We start from the raw sequence: 13,496 nt of genomic DNA, 5'->3' as shown, positions 1-13,496 counted from the left end.
CAGTCTTTATGAGGGTCTAGAAGATACTCACTTGTTACTAAAATGACAAGTGCATTCAGTTCTCAATATCTGTCATATAAACTGACCATTTCTATTTTCAGATACAAATGGGCTGGTAACACAGCCCTTTTGTCTTTTTCTAGATTGTTATTTCACTTGAAACTTTATTTTGGTCATGTTCTATTGGTTACAGCACGTGTTGTATTGGCACCAACCGTATTTGGCAGCTTTAGTTTACACGTCAGTGTTTTGTGCACAGCTGGATTGGTGCTCTAATGGCAAAACAGATAATGAGTCTCACAGTGTGCATTAGAGTTGGGCTGGTCTGTTCTGAAAGAGCTGGACATTTACTGAAGAAATTGGGGTTAAGTGCCTAGCTCAAGGGTACAGCAGCAGTCGTTTGCATGAATATTAAAAGAGAAAGGAAACTTTCCATCAAAACCCTCAATTAAAAGATGTAAATGTTTTCCTTACGTTCAGCCACGTACTGTACGTAAGCCCAGACAATGTTAAGGTTTACAAGGATAACATGTGGTCATGGCATCTTCATCGCTGTAAAGAGCTGCTCACTGTATGGGGGTTGCCACATCACTGAATTCCCCTGTCTGTGTAAGAGAATGTTAGGGGGTTACCAGATTCTGCAGCGAAGGGACTTCAGCTTCTTTAACTTCTTTAACAAGCAGTGCTGAAAATGCTGTTGTGGTGTTGGCGTGTGCGTTCGCGCGTTTGGGTCTGCTGTCCGTGTGTGTGCAGTCATGCGTACGCACATGTGTATCTAAAAATGAGCTTGTACCGGAAGTGAGTAATTCTAACAATCTGAGAGTGCCTTGGCCTGGTAAGCAGATGACAGACTCACAGAAGGTCCTGTGCTGCAGGTAGTTTGATTTGGAGTGAGAGAAAATAGCTGCTCACAAGGACCTGCATTCAGAGATACAGTAATAAAGACTATCACCTAACCAGCCAGCCTCCCTGGTTCTGTAGTCCCTAGAGAAGCTCTGTACCTGCCCGCGGGTTTCCTGGAACATGTAAACAGGGGGTATGTCCCAACAGTGGAAACAACAAATCACAAACCACAGAACACAGGTGATGGGCATCTCTATGGCAACAGATGGGTCTGGGGTGGTAGCGCAGTGTCACATGTGTGGCGGAACCTGCCAGTTCACATCCCAGGTGGGGGCACAGTCGCAGTTCCGTCCGGGCAACGCGCTTTATCTGAACTGTTTCAGTCGTTTAAACATCCTGCCGCATGAAGGGATCGCATGTAAACAACAATGCAACCCAGTCAAAGGAGTAACAATAAGGGGCCAGGGTGCAGAGAGAGAGAGAGACAGAGACAGAGAGAGAGAGAGAGAGAGAGAGACAGAGAGAGAGAGAGAGAGAGAGAGAGAGAGAGAGAGAGAGAGAGAGAGAGAGAGAGAGAGAGACAGAGAGAGAGAGAGAGAGAGAGAGAGAGAGACAGAGAGAGAGAGAGAGAGAGAGAGAGAGAGCACACAGAGTGAGTTCATGTATGCTCATCTGTTAGTGTATGTACGTATGTGTGCGTCTGTGTGTGTATGTGTCTGTGTTCATATGTGTCCATGTATGTGTGTGTGTGCTTTCCTTGTTCTCATAGAGGTTAATTTGAGTTAAGTGCTGATAAGGTCATAGTGTTGCAGTGCTGTTCTGAGGTGCAGAGGAGGGGAGGCTTTTCCTGTAATGGAGGAATGATGGAGTGCGATTATCAGCTCGCCCGTGTGGTGAGGCCAGAGGCAAAAAAAGGCAATTAGATGCTTCAGGGGATACGGACCCCACCAAGGCAGAGAAGGGAGAGTACGCTAGCTTTTGATTGGCCCGTTTTAATGAGAAAATACTGGCCTGCAACCGGTTTTGTTAGTGATCAAATACTGGCCTGTGACTGAAGAATCTTTGCAACTGAACCTCACCTCGTTGGAATACTGGACAATGATTGGGCCTGTCGGGGATGCTGGACAATGATTGGGCCTGTCGGGGTTGCTGGACAATGATTGGGCCTGTCGGGGTTGCTGGACAATGATTGGGCCTGTCGGGGTTGCTGGACAGTGCTGGAATGGTGGACTGTGACTGGACAGTGGGTGTTGGAATGAATGAAATGGCAGGACAGAGGGATTAGGGTAAGGGCCCCTGTAGGGAAAGGCCTGTATGCCAGCAGCACAGAAGGAGGCCATTTACTCACTGTTATCTACTAATATTGCATTCAATTTTCAGCCATGTTGCTGTGGAAGCACCACAAATACCCACGCTCGAGTAGTTCACAATAAGTGCATTATTCGTGTTAAGTATTTCCCTTAATTATTTTGGTACAATTAAGGAAGCATTCCTCCAAATTTAGTTGACAGTTGCAAAAAAATAAATAAAAATTACGTAAGGGGGAATTTGAATGTAAAAATCCCCTGAGGTACCTCAACTGTTGAATTGCGACACCTTTTTTTTTTTCTTGAGGAAGCTGTCAGTCGCAACTGGCTGAAAATTTATCTCATTTTTGAAAGAGATTTTCTCCTCCTGTGAGGATTTCAGCTCATCGGCGTGTTTTTGTTTCTTGTTTGTTTAGATTTGGTACGGTGAAGGGGATTAGGGCCTGGCTAATTCACATTGATTATTTTAATGAAAGTGCGCCAGTTTTCCCAAGGAAATTACTTGATCAATGTTTTTCAATCACATAATGATTGGTCACATTTATATAGTGACTTTCAGGATCTGAAAGCAAAAGGGGGAGACTTCACCGCAACCATACCCCTAATGTGTTGTAAAAGATGCGCGGCAGCCATTTTGTGTCAGAATGCTCACTGGGGCAGTGTGGACGACATCGCGGCTGTCTTTTCATGCTGTTTATATTTGGCCTTCCTGAGTGTGTGTTTCAGCACACGATCCTGCGTTTGACCTTGTCTGTTTCTGCATGAAGACCCAAAATAGCCTCCATTAGACAGCCAGAATCCCCCACACAGACTTACATGCCAGTGTGGGGGCATTGTCTGGGCTGGGGAGGAGTGGAGGGGGCTGCTAATATGTAGCTTTTATCAGTTATCTACACGCACACACACACACCCAAACACACACACACACACACACATGCACACATGCACACATACACACACACACACACACATAAGAGCACACAATCACATGCACAAAGCATCCGTGGTACATGAATGCTGGAAGTTACAACAGAGTGTTAAAACAGCGCCCTAGGGTGTGAAGCAGCAGCACTCGCGACACACACACACACACACACACAAACACACACACTCACACACACACACACATCACTGTGTGAGAAAGAGCAAAGAGAGAGAAAGAGGCAGACAGAGAGAAAGTGTGAGATAATGTTGTGTACAGTTCTATTATATAATTAGTGAATGTACTCTTGTATATTGTTTTTGCAAGGTACAATTTAACTTATTTTCTCATTGTAAAAGTTAATGTTATCCCATTGCAGCTGCCACTCACCATTTTTTATAACATTTAACAGTGTCAGAAATTAATATAAAGACAGGGTGTGACTGTAATACAGACTGTGACTGTCTAAATGTGAACAGAGAGCACGCCTCACCCCCAAACCCCCCCCCCACCCCACCATATATCATGCATGCTCTCCACTGTACATTTCTCTGCCAAACCATGCCATTTATTAACCTCTGGCCCGGTTTTCCATATTTTATCCCAGGATCATGCTACTGACCTGGAAACGCAGAATAGGGTGCGGGGGTGGGGGGGGGGGGGGGGGGGATGGGGGGTGGAGTAGGATTGGGGGATGGGTATAGCGAAAATCGATGTGTGACAAACACATCTGTTTGTCTCTGACAGCAGTCCCACATCTGCAGCAGGGGCTAGCTGGGAGGTGGGGAGAGGTGTCATCTTAAGCTTAAATGTGTGTGTGTGTATGGTGTGTGTGCGTATGTGTGTGTGGTGTGTGTGTATGTGTATGGTGTGTGTGTGTGTGTGTTGCAAGTGTGTGTGTGTGTGTGCGCGTTTGTGTGCATGCATGTGCGTGTGTGTGCTCATAGAGGAAAGCACTGGCGTACACCACACACACACACACACACATACCAGAGTTAGCGACCTTGTCAGTCAGAATCCAGAATATATGCAAACTGAGTCCTTACGTAACTGAATGCACAATGAGCACACAGCTTGTCTCGGTTTGTCAGTCCCCTGCCCGATTCCCCACACAGCAGGAGTCTGTTGAGGCTGATACACCCTGGCAACCACACGCTCGCCCCAAACGCTCTTCCTTAAAGCAAGGATGCACAAATGGGCAGAAGCTCAACTGTGGGATATGGGGAACAGAGGGAAAAGGTGAATGTCCGTTTTTCCTGTACCTTCCCTATCCCTCCTGCCACCCCACCACGGCAAAAGGGTCCCTCTGGACTAAGGTGAGGTGTGGGGAAGAATGAATAAAAATAAGCATCTCGTAAATGCAGGTGGGTTGCTAAGCAACGGTCGCCAGGCACCCTGCTGAAGCTATAAGGTGAGAAGTGGGAGAGGAAATGAGGGCAGGAGACATCATCGGAATGGGGAGGTGTGGGAAGGGGGTGGCTGCAGTGGTGTGGAGGACCGCATCTGTGAATGAACACCAGGGGAATACACACTGAGTCTCAGAATGTATCTGAGAGCGAGAGAGAGAGAGAGAGAGGGAGAGAGAGGGAGGGGGGGGAGGGGGAGGGGGAGGGAGAGGGAGAGAGAAAGAGAGGGGGAAGAGGGAGGGAGAGAGAGAGAGGGGGAAGAGGGAGAAAGAGAGAGGGCAGGACAGCACATGGTGTTCTTTTGTGTTAGGGTGTGATGACTGTAATCAACCCCAAATTTGGCATATCCAACTCAAAATAAGATGAAGATTCAAAGGAAGGGGAACACCCTTAGTAGCCATACCCTTGAGCGTTTAACCCAGAAACGTTTCGGTAAACATCTGTCTACACAGCAGCACGTTCTGCACATCATCAAGCCCTGCAGGCCCTACTACACAAACGCATGTGATCTTAGTAAATTACTACGAGTGAAGTTAGTTTTTTGCTTACTTCCGCTAAACATTTTTCAGCTAATGAGCTCCAAGGCCGTGTGTTTTATTCGCAGCTGTCAGAGCACGGATCGTTAAGCCTCTTTACGGGGACGGCATCGCTGAGCAACTGCGTGCGGCGGGCAGAGTCAGCGGTACGGCCGCGTGATTGGCCGTTTTGGGATGGGGGGGGGTGGGGGGTTGGGGGGATGGGATGAAGTAAGCAAACTGTCTCGCCTGCCCTGGGACGTCTTGCAGGTTCCTGTCTGTGTGTCTCTGGTGTCCCTGGATCAAAGAGGCCTTTCCTCAGAACTGAGGCAGACGCTTAGAGACAGAGGGAATGTTTCATTTTCATTTGGCACTGAATACTGAACACAGAAGAGGGAAGTGCAGCCATAGACCTTTCAGTGAGATGTGTGTGTGTTCAGCAGCACTGAGCCCTGCACACTTTCCATGGCTTGAATGGAGATTACCCATCACACTACTGAGCACACACATATACACACCCAACAGTACTCACAAACATACACACACACTAGTCTTACACAACCATGGACTGCTGTACGCTCATACACACAACTCGACTACATGCTACTGTATACAACAACATACTGCTGAAAACACAGATATGCACACTGCTTTACAAACACACGTACACAGACACTGCTGTACATGACCACACTGTAAGCACTAATTACTGTAAGCACACACGCACACACTCATGAACACACACAAGTACGCACATACACATACATATACACACACACGCTTATAAACACACACACGCACACTCAGAAACACACACACACGCACACCCGCACACACACAGTTTCTCTGGCCTGCTTTACTCAGTGCTGTCTTTGAGCTGAGCTGCTTTCCTGGCCATGTGGGACTCTGCATTTTCTCCCACGCTGGAGGTGTGCCGGGGCCTCTGACCACCTGTGCCGTCCGCACCTGTTTCGGTAAACGCTCACTCAGGTACGGCGTGGCTGACGGGGCCCAGGGCCAGGCATGCTCCTGCTGTCTCGCTGCCTCTGGAGCAGGAGGACAGAGCTGGGTCCTACCGCCCTCAGCCCCACGTCACACAGAGAAAACAGAGCCAAAATGGCCACCGTTTGTCACATGTGCCCCCTGGTCAGAACACAGTGCCAACACACTGCGACCATCCGAGCCCCCAGCCAAAGAACGCAGAGCCAATATGGCTTACTGTCTGAGTTACCATAGGTCACCTCAGTACACAGTCAGAGCTAGAGCCCAGAGCCAACATGGCATGATCATTTTGTGCCTTGTCTTTTCAGTTTCTCAGTTGACTCAGTTGACATCTGATCGAATGCCCCCAAGGCAGATCTAGGATCAGGTGCTCCTGCTAAACGGCCCACCGACGAGTCTGAACAGATCTGTGGGAAACTGATGAATATAAAGCAGATTTGAAAAGATACCTGCTAGTAAAGAAACTGAGTGATCACACCTTTAAGCACTGTGGTCATTTCACTTGAGTGGAAAAGGACGGTGGATTGGGAGGGGTTCAGTCTCATTAGGCTTTTGGCCTCTTTATTTGTTTTTCTGGAGCATTACAGGCGAGTCTGTGGTTCAATCCCGTCATAGCGCTTTCTCAGTTGTGGTTATCCGTTAATCTCTCTGTTCTATACCCGCCGAAATAAAAAAAAGAGGGAAGGCTGTCGCGCTAAAAAACAAATGTCAGCTTACCTGCACTTTCAAATGGCCTTCTCCAAAGCCTTTTACACCCAAATGGGTTTTAGTCTTTAAATCAAGAATGAAAAAAAAACTGCTCAGTAGTCTCTCCTTCCACACCTGTAATCCAAATCTTATACCAAATCTTAAACTGCAGCCTCGAGCAGCTTATTTATAAACTACGCTCTCCTATGGTAAATGCTGACTGGTTGACCCTGGAGGTATCAGAGCTCATGCGAGATGTCTAATAAGAGTCTGGCTCATTCGCCCTCGTGGTCTCCCAGCCGGGCCCGAGAGGGGGACGAGCAGGGGACGAGCGGGTCGATTTTATCGTATTTTGTTTTCCTCCTGAACGGAGAGCTCATCTATGGAGCGCTTTGTGACGGGCCAAGGTGACAGGAAGTCACAGCGCTCAATAAATCCCGTCCAGTCAGAACGCTTGATCAATCCGGTGCTAATGAAGGTCTCAACCTCTCTGACGGTCTTTTTTGGAAGCCCCAAAAGGTTCACGGACTTGCGAATAGATCTGAAATTACAAGATTGGGGGGTCGTAGGAGGTAGTCTTTGATTTGTGCAACATTTACCGTGAAGAACATTTCACCTCTGATGCCTTGTTCTGCCGACAAAACTCACCTCAAATACTTTTTGTTATCTACTTTATTAATCCCTTTAAAGCCTCATTAAAAAGATTCTGCTAATCCCCTTCCTAATTTAAAACTGAGGTTGTTTACCCTTTTTTGGACTTTTTAAAGAGCTTCAATATAACCTTGTCTTAAGTGTGGAACCAGACAGACAAATGTGGCGTGACAGAAGAACTGAAAAACATTACTCTGAAAAAAAATGTTTATTAGATAAACCTAATTTTTTTACTTTCATTTGTTACACCTATATTTATTTGGTCTTCTCAAATTAAAATTTTATTTAATTTGAATGAGCCTAAATTATTCATGATTCATACTCTTTAAAACCTTTGTTCTATATATCCCAGCATCCTGTTTGCCTGTACTTGGGCACAATGTCCAGATGGAGATAAACTACCACACTCAAGCCTTTTCCAAACTCAGCACATTTCTAATTCAGTCCCCTTTTCCTTGTAGTAATCCTGTCTTACATTTTTAATGGAGGGGTGAAGCTGGGGACATCCTCCTGGGGTGGGGAGGGGGAGGGAGGGGGGTCACTCAGACAGTGGAGGAAGGATCCCCTCTTTACACTAGTATGTGGAGGAGTATGTCGAGACTTGGCCCTATTTTTTGGGAGTAGATTTTTTTTCCTTTTGATTCATGAGAATCAAAATGGGTGGGGGGGACCCATTTCAGCTACAAAGTAACTTGTCCATAATTTAATCTGTCATTAAATTGTTTATTAAAAACAACAAAAATGTGTTTTTAAATTATTATTAATGATTATTAGTTCTGCGGTGCACTCCAGGTTTTTGGTGTGTTTTTATCGTTGATTGGCTGGAATCCACACTTTGCATTTAAAAGCCTAAAATTAGCTGTTGATTTCTGCAGACACTGCAGGACTGGAGTTAAACCTTCAGACACTGTGGCCCCCCAGGACTGGAGTTAAACCTGCAGTGGCCCCTCAAGACTGTAGTTAAACCTCACATACTGTGGCCCCCCCAAGACTAGAGTTAAACCTGAAAGGTCTAACGCCCGTGTTTAAAAACTGGCGCTATGCTAAGAGCCTAATGGGGTGAAAGGTGTTAAGATGCGGAAGTGGGGATTGGGGGGGGGGGGGGTCTGAGTCTCAGAAGAGGGGGGGAGGAGGAGGAGGAGGAGGAGGAGGCTCATTTGGGGATATAGCCAGAGACAGTGGTGCCACACTGAGGCTCATTCCGACATTAATATTTGATGTTAAGACCAGATGAAAAGGGGATTAAAGTGGCACGCGATTGGAGAGGTGTCCCAGAGTGGGCGGGGTACTAGGGAAGATTGGGGGCATGTTCTCTAATGTGGGTGGGGCACCATGACAGAGTGAGAGAGAGAGCCCATTCTTAATGTAATGTAATGTTAATCTGAACTAGGGAGCACTTTCAAGGGAGCTATCACTTCCCCCCCCCATCCCCCCCACACACCCACACCCACAGGCACACAAGCGCATGCACACACATACACAAGCACATACACGTACACACAAACATGCACACGCATGCACTTGGAATGCGGGAATATTCTTCGGCGCGCAGCCCATCGCCCCGCATTCTGTTACCATGGTAACTTCATGGTGCTGAAATGAAGGACCAGACTGTGCATGTGTGTGTGTGTGTGTGTGTCTTCTCTTGGCTTGTGAAATGCAGTTTTCCCTGTTCAGAAATTGACAGAGAATGGAAATGGCTGTGATCCCATCTGTCACGGACACAGAGCAAGTGCCCCTTTTCTTTTTGTCCCCTCAAGGGAAAACTCGTTAAATTGTTGCTTGTTAAATCTTTTTTATCAATAAAAAGGCACTTCCTAGTGTAAGGAGTTCTTGTCAGTCATTAATGAATTTTTTTTTTTGTATGTGACCTGCACACTGCTGCGTGCTGTTCGTTTAGGCGAGGTATACCTAGATCTCATTACCAGATTTATCGATCGATTGTGTGTGAGGTAAGCTAAGGGTTTGGTCCTCACAGTACAGGCTAACAGCTACATTCTCAATGGCCCAAGAATTAGAGCGGCTAATTGCTAAATGTGAATAAAGGCTTTGTGCTAATTCTGATAATTAGCTGTAGCAACGTCCCCCGAGAACCTCCAGCAAAAGCATCTTTGGAAGCTTGAGAATAGAGTGCAGGGTTTTTTAAATTTCTTTTTCGAGCACTTAGAATTTGTCGATAAACCCTAATAACCATTCGAAACAGTTTATCTCTCAAAGCGATCTGGAGAATTCTGCAGAGGAGGGCTGCTCATGGAAGGTATACACAGAGATGGAAAGGCTAGCCCTAATGAGGCAGTAATGTCAAATTTTGAATGTAAGGACATTCACTTGTCCTCAGTCATTTTTTAAAGTATTTATTTCCTTGTTGCTGAATTAGATTCATATTACCAAATAAAACATACAACTAGGGCTGTAGACTTTGTTATGCACACACACTACAAACTATAAAGCAGCTTTTATATTTAGCAAATCATGCAGCTTTTACAGTCACATTTGGTAATGTAAGACTTAAACCATATTTAGGAGCATTTTTGAATTTGCCCCTCTTGTTTGGTGAATGTAGCAAAGATGCTTCCAAATGTCAGTTTGGTAACTTGGTCAGGCTGTTTCCCTGTTTCTTTTTGCCTATTTTATCGGCTACTTTGCCTTCTGCTCTCAACCTGTCTAGTCACTACTATCTCTTAGTAATTTTGTTACTATGGAGACCAACTTTTACTGTATGACACCACCGAGCAAAAGCAGGCCTGCTATGCCAGGTTGCCATGGAAACTCAGCAGTTGTTGAACCCATGGGAGCGGAGGGGGAGTGAGTAGGTGTTGTAGCGTAGGCGTTATATTAGATGACCCCATTAAGTAATGTGCTATGAGCCATTTAGGACCAAATTTACAAATATCTCACCTCAAAATGTAACAAATGACAAATATAGCACTCCTCCTCTCCTAATCGCTCACTTGTTACTTTTATGGATTTTGAATATAAAGCGAGCTAGTTTGGGGAAGGCCCTTTCCTGTTTCAGCATGACAATATAACAAGGTCCATACAGAAACAGTTTTGTTGAGAATGGTGTGGAAGAACCTGACTGGCTGCATGGAACCCTGACCTCAACCCCATCCAACACCTTTTGGATCAATTGGAAAGCCAACTGTGAGCCAGGCCTATTCGCCCAATCAGTGCCCAACCTCACTAATGCTGTTCTGGCTGAATGGAAGCAAGTCCCTACAGCCATATTCATGCCCATAATTTTGGATGAGATGTTGGATGTCAGGTGTCCACATACTTTCGGCCGTGTTGTGTATTTGGAAGAATGTAAGAAATGTGAGGACTACATTGCTGGCTGCTTGGCTGAAAAGATAATCACTCGAAAACAGGAAGTAAATCCAGTCACTCGCTGCTCAGAAGAGCTACACACGTCTTATTTATTATTAATGCCAGCGATGCTTCTCTAAGGTAATGGGAGGGGTGCGGTGGTTTCAGCAGAGGGAGAAGCAGAAGCAGTGGTAATTAGCAGTTCTCACACATCCCTCCTCTAGAGATTCGATAAGGCAGGTCTCGGAGCCACAAAGGCAGTTTGGTGTGTGTGTGTCATCACCACTTCCACAAAAAAACAAAACAATAAAAGGAACCACTGTATATGTTCCCCACACCTGAGGTACCTGTGTTGCTCTGACTGTAAGAAACACACATTCTGTGTGTGGAGTCAAAGCACGGCGGCCGCAGACACACAGTAACACAGCTCACTACTCTGGGTGAGCAGTAGTGGGCGCTATGGAGTAGGGTTTGGAAGACACTAAATATTACTGTCAATGTAGGGTTCATGTGACTGTGATTAATAGACATACTCGGGGCTGCCTAGATCTCCTCCGCTTAATATTTTCAAGGTAATGGAAATGAGCATGTGTCCGCTCAATTTTGGTCAGAGCATGCCTGCTACTAGAAACAGATGTTCGACTCGGGACTGTAGTTTGGAATGTCCATCAGACTTGAGAGAGAGCAAGAGTGAGGGAGAGAGGGATACAGGGAGAGAGAGAGAGAAAGAGTGAGGGAGAGAGGGATACAGGGAGAGAGAGAACAAACGTGAGATGAAAAGTTGTTAAACAGGTTCATTAAATTAATAACAGAATGAACAACTAACTTGGGCTGCTTTGAAACATGGGAGACATGGCTCTTTGATTGCCAGTCTGGAGAAAGTTGCTTTCAAAAGGGTGATGGGTTTTTTTGTGTGTGTTGGGGAGCATTTGGACCTGTTATTAATTTTTTGTCTAAAATTATGTAAGTAGGAGTAATACCGGGAGGTAAGTGGAGGCAGCAGGTCTTTGAGCCCATGTGTTACAGGCAGCTGCTCCATCAACCACCATGTTCACCCACTCATTGTTTCCACCACCCAGGACAGCGGTCATAATGAAGACTTATTACCGCTATTATTATCGCCTTTGTAGCTGCTGTCATTCATCTGGTTTACTTTTGCAGTCCTAAAACTGTCAGTATTGGGGTGGGGGCTGCACTGAGTTCAACAATGATGATCCATCCAACAAGGTACACAAGGCTACCCTGGACCTGGGGTTGAGTAGTTGTTCAGGCTCTGTGATCCTTTGGATCCAGGGTTGAGTAGCCATTCAGACCCTGTGACCCTTCAGATCCAGGGTTGAGTAGCTGTTCAGACCCTGTGACCCTTCAGATCCAGGGTTGAGTAGCTGTACAGGCCCTGTGACCCTTCAGATCCAGGGTTGAGTAGCTGTTCAGACTCTGTGACCCTTCAGATCCAGGGTTGAGTAGCTGTACAGGCCCTGTGACCCTTCAGATCCAGGGTTGAGTAGCTGTCCAGGCCCTGTGATCCTTCAGATCCAGGGTTGAGTGGCTGTCCAGGGTCTGTGACCCTTCAGATCCAGGGTTGAGTAGCTGTCCAGGGTCTGTGACCCTTCAGATCCAGGGTTGAGTAGCTGTCCAGGCCCTGTGATCCTTCAGATCCAGGGTTGAGTGGCTGTCCAGGGTCTGTGACCCTTCAGATCCAGGGTTGAGTAGCTGTCCAGGCCTTATTGTCATATGTCTTAACAGTGTGTGTGTCCTTGCTGTTTTTCAGCTCCGGTGCCTGTGTGTGTAAAACTGGCGTGTTCGGGCCGAAGTGTGATGATTGTTACCCTGGATACTTCAGATTCAGCAGTACCGGATGCCAGACTTGCCAGTGCAACAACCACTCCAGTTACTGCCACCCTCAGTCAGGTAAGAAAGCCAGACCCACACTGCCACCTGCCAAAATATTCAAATCCACACCGTCATCTATTGGCAGGTACACCATTCAAACCCACACTGCCACCTTACAAGTGGGTGATTCATCTGAATCCACACTGCCACCTGCAGGCAACAAACACTCTTTCACAGACAGTAGAAGTGAGAGAATGTGAAGGAGAAGAGGAGAGAAGGATTGCACTCTTTAATGCACTTTCATATTCACCCAAACGCATTTTAGTACGTACACACACACACACACACACACACACACACGTGTTCATTGGGTGATGCTCTCTCTCTCTGTCTCCTGTGCTGACAGATTCCATTCAACACAGTGACAGGATTCCCATCCCTTTCTATGGGCAATTCAGGCCCTGCACATTGCAACACTCTGAATATAGCAACCAGCCTCTCAGTAGTGCATTGCAAATTCTTTCATGAAATGTCTTCCAGCCTTCAATATAAACAAGACCGTACTGGCTCCATCTCTATAGACTTTTATTAAAAATCTGTTCATGGAAGATGGCATTCTAAACATTACCATATTTCCTTTCAACACATATGAACTTCCTGTCCATTCAACTAAAAAATAAAAACTGTTAGCATTGCATTGTGTTCAGTTCAGCTAGAGTTAATTTTGTACGATGGACTATGGAGAAAAAGTGTTTCTCATTTAATAAGATGGGGAGATGTATTGCATCTCCTGAATCACGCATTCCCACAGGCATTAGATCTGTGTGAACACTGCGCATCTTGCAAAAAGTCAGGGCCGCCCTCTCTTCAGATGAGTTTGCGTTGACCGTAGTTCAAGTAGACAGCAGGTGAGTTATTATTTTGGCACGACTGCAGCAGTGAGCCATTTCTGCAAGCCCCTCTGCGTCTCTGAGGGTGCGATATTGGCCCGTGGCTGATAACGGGCGAATGCTGCTGACTGATT

General features: G+C 46.2%; 1 protein-coding gene across 2 annotated transcripts in view; it reads left to right on the top strand.

Annotated features, from left to right (window-relative positions):
• Positions 1-13,496, top strand: part of si:dkey-220k22.1 (multiple epidermal growth factor-like domains protein 9) — a 50,791-nt gene that overhangs the window by 23,294 nt on the left and 14,001 nt on the right. For both annotated transcript variants that reach the window (XM_035391049.1, XM_035391048.1), the window contains exon 3: positions 12,411-12,550. In XM_035391049.1, coding sequence (XP_035246940.1) covers positions 12,411-12,550 — 140 coding nt within the window. The remainder of the gene's footprint in view (positions 1-12,410; positions 12,551-13,496) is intronic.

This window comes from Anguilla anguilla, chromosome 14, assembly GCF_013347855.1.
Source record: "Anguilla anguilla isolate fAngAng1 chromosome 14, fAngAng1.pri, whole genome shotgun sequence".
Classification (NCBI taxonomy): domain Eukaryota; kingdom Metazoa; phylum Chordata; class Actinopteri; order Anguilliformes; family Anguillidae; genus Anguilla; species Anguilla anguilla.
This window is presented reverse-complemented; position numbering and strand designations above follow the sequence as displayed.